The 17,991-nt window shown below is 38.9% G+C and overlaps 2 protein-coding genes across 3 annotated transcripts in view; one reads left to right on the forward strand and one right to left on the reverse strand.

Annotated features, from left to right (window-relative positions):
* LOC6583325 overlaps positions 1–12,227 on the forward strand; it is a 92,189-nt gene extending 79,962 nt beyond the window's left edge. For both annotated transcript variants that reach the window (XM_015162810.3, XM_002008959.4), the window contains exons 2-3: positions 6,124–6,764; positions 10,197–12,227. In XM_015162810.3, the coding sequence (XP_015018296.1) occupies positions 6,124–6,764; positions 10,197–11,094 (1,539 nt within the window). In that variant the 3' untranslated portion in view covers positions 11,095–12,227. The remainder of the gene's footprint in view (positions 1–6,123; positions 6,765–10,196) is intronic.
* LOC6583326 lies at positions 8,858–9,845 on the reverse strand. The gene has a single exon (XM_002008960.4). It carries the CDS (start codon positions 9,589–9,591, stop codon positions 8,995–8,997), a length of 597 nt encoding a protein of 198 aa, XP_002008996.1. The 5' UTR covers positions 9,592–9,845; the 3' UTR covers positions 8,858–8,994.
* Positions 12,228–17,991: the final 5,764 nt, after the last annotated feature.

The following is a 17,991-nucleotide window of genomic DNA, read 5'->3' on the forward strand; positions in this document are numbered from 1 at the left end:
CCCAGCTGCAACTACGTGCGATAAACTTTGTGACTTGTGCACTATAAAGAAAATGAAATCGCATCACAACATGCAACATGCATCATGCAACATGCCCACGCTAAACTGCAAATAAAGCCATCAACAGACGGGTGAAATATAAATTGAGACATTCACTTGGCGAAATGAATGCATTCATTTAGCAACTTGTTAAACTGTTCAAGCTATAAATAAGGCGTCTGCGTTAAGTGTAATTTCGTGGCTCCTAATAAGCATTCCGACTATGTCCGAGCGAAAAACACAGAGCACACAAGTTTAGCCAACTTTGGCATTTAATCGAGACTCTACTCACATACTTGTGTGTTTGTGTGTGTGTGCAGAGCTGAGCCGTACAAAGAAGGCGATTAAAAACTTTCAATTGTTTAATGAACACTTAAAGAGGTGCAATTCCTTAACTACCAATACAAACAGCAGACTAAGCGCACATTCACAGCCACAGCCACAGCCAAACAGACATCGAGTCGGCCGGGGAGGTTGGCTGGGTTGGGCAGGGTCTAGACAATCGCCGGTCATCGCCCAGATAACTCAGAGCCAAATAGAGAGAGACGCAAACGTACAAACAGACAAACTCTGAGGCAAACAAAACACCAAGTCCCAACACAGCAATGGCCTCCACTGGAAGCAGCTGCTTCTTTTCCTCCTCCTGCTGTCCATTTGAGACTGGGGACTGGGGACCAGAACGGACTGGCAAATATAATACAGCAACAACATTGCGGCTAGAGGGCGTACAACCGAGAAATAGCAAAATACGGAAAAAAAAGTAAGCAAAACATTGCGGACTGTGCGAAGGGGTGCTGTCCTTATTGCTGCTGATGTCCATCAGCGTGAAAAGCCCCAGCGACATTTGAAAAACTAAAAACTTGCCGACGTTGACATGAACCGCAACCGACACAACAGCAATGGCAATGGACAATGTTCACAACTCCAACTACATTACCCACCTCCTACCGCCCACATCCCACCTCCCAGGCGCCACAGGGCTCCATGGAAATCGTAATAGTCAGGCGTCAAAGAATAGACCACAACGGAGGGAAATCACCAAAGTTTTAAACAAATCAGCATTCTCGCATTTATCAGAATGATTTTTCAGAAACTGTTCCTTCCGTTGTATTAGCTTCATAATATTTTCAGTCGCATCTTGCGCTTGAGTTGAGATAAAGTGATCCAGATTAACTTAACTTAATATGTATTCTATATAGTAAGTCTTGAGCAACCTACTTTTCGTGATTAAGAGCACATAACTCAATCCTTTCCTTTAGTCTTTCTGTAGTACTATTGACAATAAGAGATTTTTCTAGCCTCAGCTTACTTTAAAGATGAGTAAAAAATATAAACGTCAATAAAAGACGAATCAAATAAGTTTATCTCTCTCTAACGTATTTATCAAATTTCTGACCTTATTTTCTGTAGAAAGTCGATAGAAGTATTTTTAGTTAGGATACATAAACAGAAATTAAACTAAGCACCCTCCATATTTTTGTGCCAGATATTTCTCTGTACTAGAAGTATATATACTTCTATCTGCTAGAAAATATATAATACACAAATATGATAGGTTTTCTATTATCTATTTTTTAGGTTGTTGAATTAATTTACAAATTGAAAATATAATTATTATACATGTTTTGTTTTATATTTATTACTATATAACATAAAATTATTTTTATTATTTTTATTTTTTTATTTATACAATTTTTCGTGAATCCTATTAAAAATGTAGTATCTTATCTATCTCCATTCGTCCATTTCTAAGCAAGGGAGCCCTGAGGCTTATATTACATTGAATATTAGTTTAATATATATGCGTTTCATTAGACTATATTTAGTAAATATGCATATTGTTTAGTATAAGAAAGAAAGAATTTAAGAATAAAAAACTAGACTAAGCTAAAAGCTCAGTTTGTCAGCTCATTTACTCTGACAGCTGAAATTTTAGATTTTAAGAGCCATTTTAATGACATATTTTAGTAGTCCAATCAAGCCAGCCAGCTGTCCCTTAGGACGAGGGGTTTTAAATATGTAAATAGGTATGTAGCACTCCAGTCCGGTAGACAGGGCGTACGGAATTGTTTTCTGAAAAGAAGTGCATCTAAAACAAACCCCGAAAGAAAATACAACGGGAAACTAAAAAGCTTTCCGCTCTGCTTCTTTTTTTTCTGTTCTTTACTTGTTACAGCTGCCATTTGTTGTTGTCCTTGTTCCTGTTCCTGTTTCGCTGCTCCGGTTCTGATGCTCCCCTTTTGCTAGCCATCTTTTGTGGCATGTGACTACCGCCTGTCGCTCAGCTCTGTTGATTACACTCGTTCACGCAATGAAACGAGTATATTACCATGGGATATCCATGTTTTCGTAAGCCCAACTATTTTGCAACTTGAAATTGCTGGAATATATGTATAAACATAGGTATTCTCATTAAATAGTTTTCGCCTCAACTAACCAAAACGGGGCTATTAATAAGGCTTATAGAGGCACTCATTTATACTAAATAATGTTTACAATATATGTATATTTCTATATACTCTAGGAGGTTAAGTTACTATATATGCCAAATCTTATATACCAAAATCTTATATATCTACTTCTTTGTAGTCATGGTAAATTTTTTATGTATATAAGTTTGTCTCAAAAAATTTGTGATATATATATATATTTTTAAATTTAACTATTTTTGTACCAAAAACGAGTATTACATAGTCGGTCGCTCCTGGCTCAAAAATTCGTTTACATTTTTCGCATAGTTCTGCTGAAATTGCGTATTTCAGTCATGTACATTACGAATGACAGTGGGAGTTTTGCGGCCCTTCAGCATTATTCAAAATGTGATAGTTGAATGCTCATTGAGAGATGATGGGGTATACAAATTATCATTAGCATAAAACATATTTTGTGTTAGACGTTTACCGATTAATCAGTCCCATTTTAAGCTAAAGACAAAGTGAAGCAAATTAAAGATCTTTGTGACGAATTTCTTCCAGTGAAAAATAAAATTTTTTAGTTATATATATTTTCCCCGACTGAATAACTACACACTGAATGTAATCTCAAGATTCCTGAATTTACAACTGTGCCACAGTTTTAAAAAGAATAAAAGAACATTTATTTCAATTGCCAATCGTTGAAGACTTCAATTGCATCAGACAGCTCAAAGTCATTTTCATTTTGAAATTAATTTGGGCCTGGCAAAGTAAACTCCGCTCACTGGTCGATGAGGGCCTCTATCATTGCCCAAGTTTCGGGTGAAACTTCCCTGTCGATGTCAATCGCTCTGATTATGTTGAAAAGATCTGCATTGATTTGTGGAAAGTCCAAAGTGTCGTTTGTTTCATCGCCAGACTCCATGTCCGTGTCCATATCCCTTTGCTGTCGTTGAGCAATGGGAACATCGAAGCAGTCATCGGAGTCTTCTTGATTGCCGCGGTCCTTCAGCATGTTGATTCCATATAAATGTCGTAGATGAAACTTATTTCTATAAATTAAAGGATGAACACGTAATTTTGTTTACTCTATTCAGCTTACTAAGTTATACTAAACTTTTCCACTCATTCGCATTAGAGCCTGTTTGTGTTTATTGTTTCATTGGATTTGAAAACTGACTTTTTGAAGAGCTTGGCAAAATTACTTCAAGTTCCAATTGAACTAATTATAAATTACAATAAACTCGACAGCGCCCAGCTACAGCAAAGTTCAGTCAAACTGTCGAACATGCCCCAAATACTGGCACCTGCTGTGGTACCTCTGCCTGCCTCTGCCCGCACATTTTTAAACAACGCCAACGCCTCCACCTCACTGGAGTATTCAGTGCGAAATGTGGCTAAAGCTGCTTTCCGGTTAACGGACGATTTCCCTCCACGCTTCTCCATTCCATTGCCAGATGAAAATTCGTGGTTGCGCCGACAACGGAAAACTTTTCAATTGGCAGAGGGAATGAAATTCAGCTGGGAAAATAAGGCAACCGTTTCATACTGACTGCGCATTACACGCCCACACCAATATAAGATTTCAAGAAGATATATAATCTTAAAATAGTTAATTTTAAACAATAAGATTTTATCTGGATCGCTGAACGTATATGAAAAACTTAATCGATTGTCGATTAATCGATAATCTATGTGCACTAATAGACTCTTTTCAAACTGATGAACGCGTATAATGATGCACCCTAAAAACAAAGAGGAATGCTAACATAATTGCAGCCTCAAATACCCTGTAACCGTGTCAAATATGCTAATTAAGAATAAAATATGTAAGGAATTCCCTTGCTCATCTAAGTTTTTTTTTATGTTTCCCGTTTTAATAACAACAAATAACAAAAAGAAACTACGAAAAAAAAACAGAGCATTCAAGCTCTTGAGTTTCATTTTAATGAGAAGAATGAAAAATACAGAGTATGCAGCGCATCGTTGCAATGTGAAGCACGAAAAATATTTGCATTTTTATTAAAAACTGAGATAATTTTTCCCCTTTGTTTTTTGGCGAAACTTGAGCAAGGCTCATTTCATAGCTACCCTGTATTCGATAAATAACGAAAAGGTTTAATGAACTGTATGAGCTTTTACTTGAAATTTAATTAACCGGAATAATAATAAATACAAATAGATATATGACTAAATATTATTATGTTTATTTAACTTGAAAAATGCAATAGTTTAGAAAAGTATAGGGTGTCTAGCCATTGGTCGAGCACTGGATGCAACGAAATTCCTTCTTGTTATTACTTTCATTGCAACGTCGAAAGTTTCGGCAGAATTAATAAAAGTTAATTTCGCCGTCGGATGCAGGCGCAACTCATAATTAAAAATAGTTTCAAATGTATCGGGCGTTCGGATGGGCGTGCAAAACATTTGTATCTTTATTAATTAAATTTTCTACTGACCAATAAAAGAACATGTTTGCCCACTTTCAACATTTTTAAATACCCTGCACACATTAATCATGAGCAGAGCAGAGAATTCGCACGTAAATCCAGACCAATGAACGCAGAGCAGTTCAAGTGAGCGAAACGAGGTTAACGAGGCCAGAGATTAAATAAAGGATTTTATTGTGCGATTTTAGTTAGCTGAATATTATCAACAATGTATTTGGATGTTCATGAATGTTAATTTTTTTAGCGGTAAACTGAGGAATGGAATAAATTAAGAAACTAAATAAATTACCAAGGGCAAAGTTCATTTGAAAATTGAGTTGCGATAAAGATATTGCAAATCTAAAAAACTGTAAAGTTATTTTTAATAAAATTTGTTCAGGTGCTTGACTGCGCCCAGGTGCAACTGATTATGCGCAGATGCAAATGAAAAAGCGATTTAAAAAATGAATAAAAAATAAACAAATATAGCCACAGAAACAACATATCGAGAAATAAACACATCGTGCGCTTAATAAGTGATTAATGTAACATTAATGCAGAGTTAAATAAATACGTAGGGATTTCGCAAATTCATTTAATTATAGAAAAAAGGATACGCGATTTAATTACAACATTTAATGCATATCATGGAGGTACATAATCCCTATATCATTTAGTTATTTCTGTATATCGAAGATAATGCATATGGGAATTGAGTCTGTTTCTCATAATTCCTTTCGGTTGACATTATAATCAAAGCAGTGACAGCTTGGGCAAACAAAGTTGAGCCCCAAAGGGCTGATTGAATAAATTAATGCGAGTCACATATGGATTATTGCCGAGGCTTCATGATGCTAGAGCTGAGATTTGCCCAACAACAGGCGGCGGCCAGCTGTGTCAGATTGAATACTTTGGATGCATTGATTTTGATTTGGTCACTTGATTCATTAAAAAGTTTCAGATTGAGCCGTGTTGATGTTTCATGGCAGCTATGAATATTGCATAAAGTTCAAAGTTCGCAACAGTTTTAATTAGAACGTAAAATCAACGAGGAAACTTTGACGTACTTTTAATGAAGCAAGTTCGAAGCAGATGCTTGGCGGGTGCCAGATGGGGCGTGTCGAGCATGGGCGGGGCGAGGCAGTGCCTTATGCTGCCAGGTAGTGGTAGTAGTAGTAGTAGGTCCAATACAAAGCTGTCAAATAACTCACGACCCTTTTGCCTATTCGTTTTTATTGCAGACAACCGGCTTTGGCGGCCTTCCAGACGTGACGGAGCACTCGAACATACGGCGTACACTCTCGCGCCAGAACTCGATCTCCAACAGCGATTCCGGCGGCGAAATTGCCAGCATCCAGAAATCGAAGGTCTACGGCAACGCGATGACAGGCGGCGTAGTCGTTGGCAGCGATATCGCTGGGATCGCCCTCGACAGCAAATCGCCCACCTCCCTGGCAGCGGAAGCAGCTGCAGCAGCCGGCTCCTCCTCCAAGGCGAAGGCAAAGAGTGCCCGCAAGACAAGGAACAGCTCCGGGGCAGCCCACAAGTCGCGACGAGGCTCCTGGATGGTGGCTCTGACTCTCGTGAGCGCCATCTGTCTGCTGGCCATAGCCGCCACCTTGGCCTACCAACACTTTTTCATGTCGCCCAGCCGCAACTCTCACGCCCAACGGCTGCGCATCGTTAGGCGCATCCTGCGGGAGGTTCCCCTCGTCGACGGGCACAACAACTTTGCCTGGAACGTGCGCAAGTATGCGCACAGCAGTCTCGAGCTGGTTCACCTCAGTCACGACCTTGATCACAAGTCGATGTGGGTGCGGCCCGCCTGGGCCCAAACGGACATGGAACGGCTCAAGCAGGGACTAGTCGGCGTGCAAGTTTGGTGAGTGCTTATCTTATTTCTAAAATATATTAATATAATTTAGAGAGATTCTTTTAGTTTATTAAATATTGATTCATATTCATTATATTTTTGTTTTCTCCAATTCTTATATCAAAGATTAAGATTGAATTATCTGTTTTGGGCCCATTAAACAATATTAGATATAATATTGTAACTTAAGAACGGTCAGTAGCCCAATTTTGTAGGAGATTTATGTTTATAAAGAGACTGTGATTATTCATTTCATTCTCTTTCTAGTCGTAGCTAGCTAGAATAATCATGGATTAATCATAAAGTAAAATCAACTATCGTTTGATTAGTGCAGATGTCCGTGCATCGATAGGCTATATACATATATATGTATTAGTAATTATTTAGTAACAGAGAACACCGTTATCAATGTCGCATGCATTTAGTACAAGCTTTATGTAATCACAATTAATTATCGTTTAAATACTGCAGCTATGCGTGCATTGACAAGGCTTTGCAAGGTCTAAATTGATTATATTTTATGATGATACGACATGCATATAATAGCAGACAGCAGGAGAGCCTAACTAATTGAAAACAGCGAGCTAATTGAGCTACAGTAGAATCCGGTTATAACGACTCCGCTTATACGTAGCGTACGGTTATTACGATGAAAATTCTGGTCCCCGCACAAACTTATATGAGGAACTTATATAATTTTAGTGTCTTTCGGGTATAACGGCAGTCCCTTGGGTTTCGCTATAATCGGATTCTACTGTAGTTGAAAATAGCTTCAATCCATATGTTATATTAAATAGGCCTAATTATTCTGAAAATATTTTTACATTCATTTGGATAAATTGTGAGTAGCAGATAAAAATATCAATCAAGAGTTTATAAGAGTATAGTATAGTATATATTAGTGTAAATTCTATAAATATTTAAAATATACTCGTACCATTTATACATACATAATATAATCTCAACTTTAAGAATTGGTGTAAATGCTAATTAAATAATAATTAATTTAAATACATGTTCAAGAATAGGGCAATAATATATATTTCTTAAATATAGCACGAGCTAATATATTTATGAAAAATATGCTAATGATCATCCATCAGCCAATTAAAGTCTGCCCTTCTACCTTTAACTTCACAGAAATGTTTATTATCCTAGTACAAGCGAATATGAACAACATCCATTGCTCTTCTCCATGTAGTTTCATATTTTTTGTGCATTTAAAGTCATTGTATCGCTACTGGTAGCATGCTGCGGGTCAGGCATTCGGGTAAGAGAGAATCTCAGTTGTTTTACGATGTTTTAACGGAGTACCCTCCGATAACAAACATTCAGGCATGTTTGACATCCACCCATAACAATTACCTAGCGCTGGGCGCATTTCATCGATACAATCAAGCGCCCAGCTGCCCAGTTCTCCGTCCTCCCACGATGCAGAGATGCCAACAATTTGACTGCAAAATAAAATTTGGCAACAGCCAAACAGTGCGGCGGCAGGGCAAACAGCCAACCTGGCCCTGCCAGCTGCCAGGCAGTCTTTAGCACCCGGCCAAAATGCCTATCCGGATGCCGGGCCGGACTGGGCTGGGCTGGGCTGGGCCGATCCAGCAACAGAGGCAAAAACAATTCAAACGGCCAAGGGCTGGGTGCACGAGTGGGCGTGGCGCATGACAGGCAGCAGACAGCTGCAGTTTGGGAAAACTGCTGATGGGCAATCCACTCGATTTTATTTCGTAGACTTCTGACACGGAAAACTCTTTCGCCCGCTCCGTCAGCTGAAGCGCAGCCCGGGGCCATTTTCCGACTAAACTTTAGTGGTCGTCATTGTTCAATTTTCCACTGAAAATTCCGTCGCAACTCACACGAGCAGTGCCATTCGCATGGCCATAGAAGTTTTTACTGGCCTTCCTTATTGCGAATATCCTTGCATTTAAAATTCAAATGCGCCTTAAGTTAACCACTTTTATGGCCAGCATGCTCGCTGCATAATAATGGCATTTGGCAGGAGCTGGGGCACGTGCAGCCCATTCTCGGTGGGGCGAGTCACTCACTAATGAGAATAATAAGCGATGAAGGATGCAATAAGAGTGCACTGAGAGCAGTTGTTATTTAAATAGTAAAATTTAATACAATTGCGAAACTCATTTAAAAAATTATTTCAATGTCTCGTATCTAAGTTAGAGAATATTAGAAACCTCTTGGGCGTTTCAGGCGATTGTATTAAATTACGTGATTAATTTCAATACCAAGGGATTGATGTGGACCTGCGATCCTCGTGATTATGGTCTGTCCTTTTAGTCGCCTGGCCTCCAGTGCGCCGTTGCTTGCAGTCCTTGCAGTTGCATATCTTCGCCTTCTCAGCGTCGGCAGACGGTGTCGGCTGCCCGTCGGGAGGCGGGGCTGCCTTTGCAGCGTCTGGGCTCTTGGAGGCCTTAGCCCCATTGGCAGCTGCTTCTTCCTCCTTGTACTTGAGCCGATTGATTTTCGAAAGAGCGAATGCCGTTAGGTTGCAGTTCTTGACGTGGGGATTCTGCTTTTTCTTGGTGAAGATCTGGCGGCGATCTAGGACCACGGTGCGCTTGCTCACCCACCAGCTGAAGTCGGATTCAACGAAGTAGGGCTTTTGCTTGGACGTCTCCTTTTCGATCGACTGCTTGTGCTCCTTCAACCACAGTCGACCATATTCCCAGCCCAACAACAGACTCATCGCCGGCGGCTCCTTCTCGTAGGATGGCACAAATGCGGTTTGTCGCGGCTGTGGCAAGTCCTTTGGAAATATTTCGTGGGTTTCCTTAGCGACGGTGGATAGCTCAGCGCGTGTCCAAACCTGATGCATTGTGAGGGCCGCTTTTTGTGTACTATTCAATATAAATTCTCAGTTGTGCTTTTTGTGTTACAAAAGTAAAAGATCCTAAAATCAAAACATGCTTTATTGAGGGGTTGCCTATTCCGTTGAATTTGAGATGGTTTATCTATCTACTATATTTGAATGCAAAGAATACTTTAAATTTACTTTTCAATTATGAAATATTTCCTGTCAGCCAGACAACTTATTCGGTAACAAATGGAATTTCTCAGGCTGTTCGACAACTGAAAGTTGAAGCCGAGTCGACCATGCCTACCTAGTGACGGTGTTTCGAATCGCAGGATCCAGGACGAATTCGGGACTGTCTGACTGTCTGACTGGAAAACCGAAGTGAAAGGTGCAATGGTCATATTGGGCTGTAGCTGAAACGTGCCTTTGGGCACTTTAAAATCCGCTCCTCTGAATTGATTATATGCGTACAAGATTGCGTATTCCGTGGTGCCCTCTTCTTGAGCATATAAATTTAAAAGTTTTTCAATTACTCAACCCCTTGCCGGAAGGGGGCCATAAGAACTTAAGTCTATTTATGTTTTGTATTATATATATGTTTATATTTTCGTGGTGTTTCATTCCAGGTCGGCGTACGTGCCTTGCGAGGCGCAAGGCTTGGATGCCGTCCAGCTGGCACTGGAGCAGATAGACATTGTGCGGCGGCTGTCTGACATGTATGCTCGAGATACGGTGTTGGCGACGTCCTCGCAGGACATTGTGGCCACGCACAGGCGCGGCCTGTTGGCCTCGGTGATCGGCATTGAGGGAGGGCACACAATTGGCTCATCGCTGGGCGTGCTGCGCTCCTTCTACTCGCTGGGCGCGCGGTATCTCAGCCTGACGCACCGCTGCGATGTGTCCTGGGCGGGGTCGAGTGCCTCGACGCTGGAGCAGGGCCTGACACCCTTTGGCAAGGCAATTGTGCGGGAAATGAATCGCCTGGGCATGATGATCGATCTCTCTCACAGCTCGGACGCCACGGCGCGTGATGTGCTCCAGCTGACGCGCGCGCCCGTCATCTTCTCGCACTCGGCGGCCAGGCAGCTGTGCAACTCGACGAGGAACGTGCCCGATGACATATTGCGCTTGGTGGCCGAGAACGGCGGTCTCATCATGCTCTCCTTCGACCCCGAGGACGTCGCCTGCGGCCGTCAGGCACGGCTGCAGGATGTAATAGAGCATATTAAATACGTGCGAGCGATTGCTGGCATTCAGCACATTGGCCTGGGTGCCGGCTACGATGGCATCGAGATGCCCCCGCTGGGCCTCGAGGACGTCTCCAAGTACCCGGAGCTGTTGGCCGCCCTGCTGGAGGATCACAACTGGAGCGAGGAGGACGTTGCCATGCTGGCGGGCCGCAACTTTCTGCGCATCCTCGAGACCGTCGAGACGGTACGCGACTACTGGAAGCGCGCCGCCATCCAGCCCATCGAGCTGTCGGAGCCGCAGCCCAAGACACAGTGCACCTACATGTCGTCGTGACCACTGCCGCAGGCGTTGAGAACGCGCCGCGACGAGCCCGCCACGGTGCCCCACCTTGGGGAGGGGGCCAGCCCCAATCACACCGAGAGGGCGACGTCCACGGGCGCGCAGCTCTGGCAGCAGCTGGAGCCCATCGCAAACGAGACAGACGTTAGCCACGTGGCAGTGGCAGCCACAGCCACAACAATGGCAACCACATTTGCAGTCAGTGGACTGCTGCAGTAGACGGCTGGCAGGTTGGCAGTCCTTGGCTGTCACTCCGGCTGACGAGCCCTCGGTTGCTCATTTGCCCATTTGCTAATGAGCGAATAATGTTTTAACTGGAAGCCAAAGGAACAGCAATCAAAATGACGAATTAACAAGTAAATCCGAAAGCAGCATAGCGATAAGCATGTAATATAACTAAATACGCTCACGTAGAAAGGAAATTTGTATTCGTATTTAATTGAAGCATTGGCACACACACACGCCCACACACATACATATACATATATACAAATGCAGATGGATGTGGGTTTCACGATTTATTCAAAGGTTGCAATTAAATAATTGAATATGTTGGCGTGCATACGTGCCCGTGGCCAGTGCTTGTTTCTGTTTTAATAATTAAATTAAATATTAATTGTAAAGAGAAGGAAAATTAAAAAAAAAAAGAAAAGAATTAAAATTACAAAAATAAATATTATAATATAGACATAATTTTTTGTGTGAGGCCATGATCGAAATACCCCGCAACTGCAATGAAGCGAGAGTGTTTAATGAATTCAGTATGTCTGTATGTTTGCAAAAACTAATTAACTTTTGCACCCAATAGACATGGCCAAAAATTAAAGCCAAAAATAAAATTGTAAATTAGAATTTCGTTTAGTTTTTGACCAGTAAAAAGAGGAAATATGAAAATAAAATTCCTGGCGATTTGCCAGGCGAGTGAATCGCTGGCACTTAGCAAGTGCATCATAACGAGATATTATTGTCGTCATCAATTATGCAATTATAATAAATGCAATACAGTTAGTCGCAACCAAACGCTCAAACCAGATCCCGCAACTTTAAATTATACGCCACTAAGTAAAAATATGAATGCCAAATATTTATTATCTCTCAAATGTGCAATGTGTGTTTGCATTTAATACCAAACAGGATAAACAAAAACCAAACAAGAAAATAAATCGTATTTAATGTGTATTTACACATACACACACACTCACACGCATTATTGAAATATACAGAAATACAAGCATAATCGTTCTTATTAAAATTAGGAAAGCAACGTTAGTATCGTATACTTGCATTTCCATAAATAAAATTGAAATAAATATCATTGCACGTATGTTTCGCTCTTTAATCTGTGGAATTTATTTAACTGGTTTACTCCCATAGCCAAAGCCATTAAAATCCGGATACAGCTTAATGAAGTGAATTAAAGTTCGGAATGGAACAGAGGCGATGTAAAATGCAATAAATATAATATTTCTGTGGTAAATAAATAATTTTCATCTGACTCTGGGTGCGAAATCCTTGCAAAATGCAACGAGAAGTATTTAAATTATATAAGAAGAGAATATCCGTCTGGAAAGTATGCAGCATCAAGGTGCGGCTGCTGCTCTTTTAAATATTCCTGCATCTCACACACACGCACACGTGCTTAGTGCATATGTATTGCCACACACACACAAAGGCACGCACGCACGCCGTTTAATGCGCATTTCATGCTGCAGCTGTGCTCGCTTTGCCAACATGAGAAATGAGATTTTAACTTTTGCGTTTTTAGTACGATCTTTCTGTAACTTCTTGGCCTGAAATATATAACAACCAACTGTGTACCTTAAGTTTAAGAATTGCCAATTGTGTTTAGAAGCTTTAATATGAACAGTTTGCACAAACATATTAAATTCAGTGTAGCAATACAGCAGAAACATTTTTCTTTTGCTGAGAATCAATCATGTATATAAACTAAAGTCTACGGTACAACTACTGAATGAACATTATGTCATTTATTAGATAATTTTCTTCGTTAAACTTTAACCGCAAACAAGAGGGAAAGTTATATATGTATGTATATTTAAGTTCACTGCAAACATCCACTTTCGATTAGTTCCTAAAGAAAAAGTAGGTGAACATCAAGCTCTCTTGCAAGTAGCTCTTAAAGTCGAGCTATGTCATATCGAGATTTACATTTGATTATCAATAATTCGTAAATTAGACAGGATTAATTACGGACGTAAGTATACGAATATTGTTATTATGTTCAGTCACGTACAGAAAGCAATATTGGTGTAAATTACTGCAAATCGATTTACGAATCAAGAATATGTAGACTTAAATGGCGTCATCGCCTACTTCTTAGTGTTAAAAATATTACATTACATATCTACTATTTCCTCTAATATGCTCATTTATTTATCTTTGCTTCCTTTTGTGCTTTTCTCTCTAACTTATTGTATATACAATGTCTGTATCAGTTCTTGAATGCAATTTATGTAAATATATATTTTTATAAACATATATAGTTACCTAACTAGCCGTGTATATATTGAATAGCCACAATATTATCATGTGATATGTGAAAGTAATAGGTAATTTTGTTATGTGAGTTTCCTAATTCCAAGTGAGACCTACTGTTACAGTGGTATTAGTGTGAGATAGAGATATTAGATAGAGTTCTTGTACAAATATTATCCGAGTGAGTCTGCGTCCTGGCTACCCTCCGCTCATTTCTGGTTTGTGTACCCACTAGCATTCATTACGTGAGAGGGAGAGAGATAGAGAAGATTAGTTATGGCTGAACCGGTTGGTGCTGAGTGAAAACAAAATGGCTACTTAGGCCATTCGGACAACGTCGTTATGACTGTCAGTGAACGAAGAGAAGAGAAGATAAATGTATATAATGGAACATCATGGTATGAATTCAGAAGCTCGTTATTACGTGCAGTTGTAAAATAATAAAATTAAAATCGAAAGAACATATAACATATATACATTTATAAAGAATATGTGCCGATATATGTTTTGTTGTTTATTTATATATAAAATATCATTATCATTATTATCTTAAGATCATATTAACAGAGATATTTGAGTACTAGTCACTAAAGATCGTGTCCACGATTTTAATTTTTTTGTTTTGTATATAGAGCTCTATAAGCAGAGCATTAAATAGTTAATTCTACCCGCTTGCAATTTGTTTTTGTTTAACTCGAAATGAAAAACTACTTACATGGCACACACACAAGCATAGAAACTGCTTAAAAACTAGCTGGAAGTAGTGTTCTAAACAGAAACGCTGGGATCCAATTTATGTATCTGTAGGCATTAGTGCTGAGACGGACACAAACGCACTCTGTTGTCTGGGGCCATAAAAAACGTTAAGTGGTCGTAAATCAAAATTCAGCTAACATAAGAAAGTTCACCAAAGTTTTTTTGCTTTGCAGAAAACGTATTTCTGCCGCTTGGTCTTTTAGCTCGCACGCTTTTATTTATTTTCAACTACTTTTGCCACTTGAGCTAGAAATCTGCAGCTGGCTTTCCCACAGCAGCCTAGAGCACAACTAGAGCCAAGCATTGGCAATTGGAGCAGAGAACAACAGTCCGTAAACTTAGCTGTGGGCCAAGTAAATTCTATTCATTTACAGTCCATTGAAACTTGCTTAAATTTGGAAGGCGAATCGCCCACGCCAACACCCAGAGCCACAGCAGCCCACTAAGACGGCCAATTCCAATCTCAGCCAATGTTCCTTGCTCTGCCTCTTATGAGCCGTGATGGCGCCAACGCCATCAATGTCTGATAACAATGTTTTTGTTGTTTACACGAGGAGTTAAGGTTTTTGTCTCGACAGCCTCCACTTGGCAGGAAGCTGCTCTGACCTTCCATTCTCTCAACATTTTGCTGTCGATTGTTTATTATTGTTGCAGCCGGCTTTTCCTCTCGCATAATAGAAACACTAATTGTTCTACCCTCCCCGCCAGTTAAGCTGGGCTATAGAAAATCAAATACCATTAAACAAACGACCAAATATATATAACTTGAGTACGTAACAAATTGAATTGAAATTTAAAGTTTAAATTGAATATGATATTTCAATTATCGACTATAAATTATAGATTTAGTACTGCTATAAATGTAGTACTGCATGAATTCAAAAGAAAAAGGCAAATGCAATTATGTTTCAATCCATTAAACTTAAAATCGTAATCAATGGAAAAACCAAAATCTATCTGAATACGTGTATAAATATTTTGTTATAGGTCTATATTCTCAATACTTGTATACAACATTGTATAAATTATCAATTAATCAGCTTAATAAGTCTGAATAGGATTAACACCAATTCTAAACAAAATCAATCCAAATCGGCTTTCTGACTAAAACTATATTTTAGGCCGAAAGCTACTTTGCCTCAACTTTTATTATAGAATTGAGAAAGCCGACAGAAACATATTTTATTAAAAATTCCACCAGGATGCGGGTAAATGAATCGTCCATTTGTTTTCTTATCATTATCAGATAAGCAAAGGATTCTATTAATATACATACATATATAATATCTATATGATGATTTATTTTTTATTAGCAACATCAGAAGAAAATTTATACATATAAACAAGAAAAATATTTCCTTCAAAAAGATGTTTGCTATAAATTTCTGTTATACATATTGTATAAATCTTTGTACATATGTTTATTAATAAATGTCACTCTAAGATTGCATCCTTTAGCAAGGTCGAAAGTATTCGGTATACAGCTTCATCGTTTGCGGTGTGCTAATTAGACCTGGTTATTCATTTGCTACTGCTTAGTAAGCACACAGATAGCAGCAATCAACATATCACGCTCCTAGAAATGCAAGCTCTAAGTACCTACCTATAAATTGCAACAAATTACATTTTTATGGTTTAACAAGTGGTAAATTAATTGACTTACTTATTGGAAATGCATTACAATCGTTCTTAATACCCAACAAAATAGAATTCAAAGGATTTATCCGCTTCCAATGAACAGTTCAACAGTCTTGGAAAGAAACTTGAAACTTCTTGGGTAAATAAGTAATTATATCGTTTCTCACTCCAGTTAGCTTACTAAATGAGCTTTTGGTTCATTTCGTTGTTGTTCTTTGCCAAACAAAATAATCTGTATATTTATGATCTTTATTAAATTAATATAACTAACAGAATTTTACTTTGCTAACTTCAATTCCTTATTTTATATGTTGTATCAGTGCAAAGGGATTGTCGACTAAGACAAAGCAGTTTTGCCTTCCCTAATTCAATTTAATGACTTTTTCACAGAGACAACTCAACTGCCTACAACCAACAACTCCTAGTTTAGGTGGTATTAGAATTCATTTTTACGACAGGTACATAATTATGGCCTCGTTTATGATTATGTGTGCTACGGAATGTAATAACGTGTTATTTAGTTGAGCTTGATGAGCTGTTGATAACTATGTGACATAAGATACCCCACCCAGTCCCGAACTGAAGTCAGTCGTTAATGCCGCGGAGTGTAATTACATAGATTTCTCATTAACACCCTGTCCGGTTTCAATTTCCCGCTTAATTTTGTTTCATTAAAAACGTCTAGCCAGTACATTGTGTTTCAGCTTCAGCATTAATGCCCACTGTCAAGTAGTTTAAGCGTCCCATTCCCATTCCCACTCCCCCCTAGGCCAACGAAAAAGCCATTAACATTTCGCCAGAAACTGGCGACAGTTGATGGAAAAAATAATGCTTGATGACATTTATAATGACTAAAATGCTGTACGAATTGTCCTTGCCACGCTGGCTGTTATCCTTGTTGCTGTTGTTGTTGATGTAGCTATTGCTGCTGCTGCTGCTGCTGTTGATAAGTTGACATGCCCCCGCATCCGTTGTATCCATTTGATTTAGCTGAATTTAAACCTCGTCATCATAATTCTGTGCAATTCACTCGGAAAAGAGCTCTTCAGCCAGTCGATTTAATTCGAGTCTGCCGCGCTGCTCTCATTATGCTGATAAAAACTAACAATTACGCTGTTCGGCAAAGTTTTAATTTTTTTTTTTTTTTTTGCCACTCAACTGAAGCCAAATTTTGTATAACTTTTTGTCAGTTCAGGTCGAAACTATTTCATTTTATTAAAAAAAAATGTATAGTTAAAATATTCCATAAATATAAAATATGAAATACATATACGTATTATTTATTGGGATTAATTTAAAGGAAAAATATGTATATATCTCATTTAATTCAAACAGTTTATTTTATGTGTCATGTTCAGAACAAAATTCATTAAACTTTACTCTAGTATCTCAATTCTGTGCTGGGCAGTGTAATTGTTTATGTTTGCAATCCCGTCAAGCTCTAATTTTCGATAACAAGCTCTATGTAGGTATTACGATTGTACAATGTTTAGGCAACTCATCTGGGATTGTCAAGGCTTTCAACAGGTTCGAATAATTGCAGCACATGGAAAGGTTTTGCAGCTGGAAAACGTTCCAGGTCTCTAAATCAACACAGCTGCCAGCTGACGTAATCACAGGTGTGGCAGATACGTATGTATGTCTGTATGAGCTCCTATTAACGATATGCACATTCACGTTTATGAATTACGAATTCGCATTTAGTGCGCATTATATTTTGGAATATGTATGAACACGCCTCAGTATTTGACTTGAATTAGTTTCAACAGAAACATAATTTGCCAACACTAAACAAAATTCAATTAAAAGTGGTCAATGCCTGCTGAGTATTTAATAAAATCAATTATTAAATTTTATATTTTTAGCTACTATAATTGGCTTTATTGTTATCCTTAAAGCCATTGTTAAATATAATTGCATTTTTTAAATCATTGCCTACTTTTAGGCACTTTTTGTTTAGCACACATCAAATTTTTTTTTTGTGCAATATTGCCCGAGTAA

The sequence above is a fragment of the Drosophila mojavensis genome, unplaced genomic scaffold (assembly GCF_018153725.1).
Source record: "Drosophila mojavensis isolate 15081-1352.22 unplaced genomic scaffold, ASM1815372v1 contig_74, whole genome shotgun sequence".
NCBI classification, from domain to species: Eukaryota; Metazoa; Arthropoda; class Insecta; order Diptera; family Drosophilidae; genus Drosophila; species Drosophila mojavensis.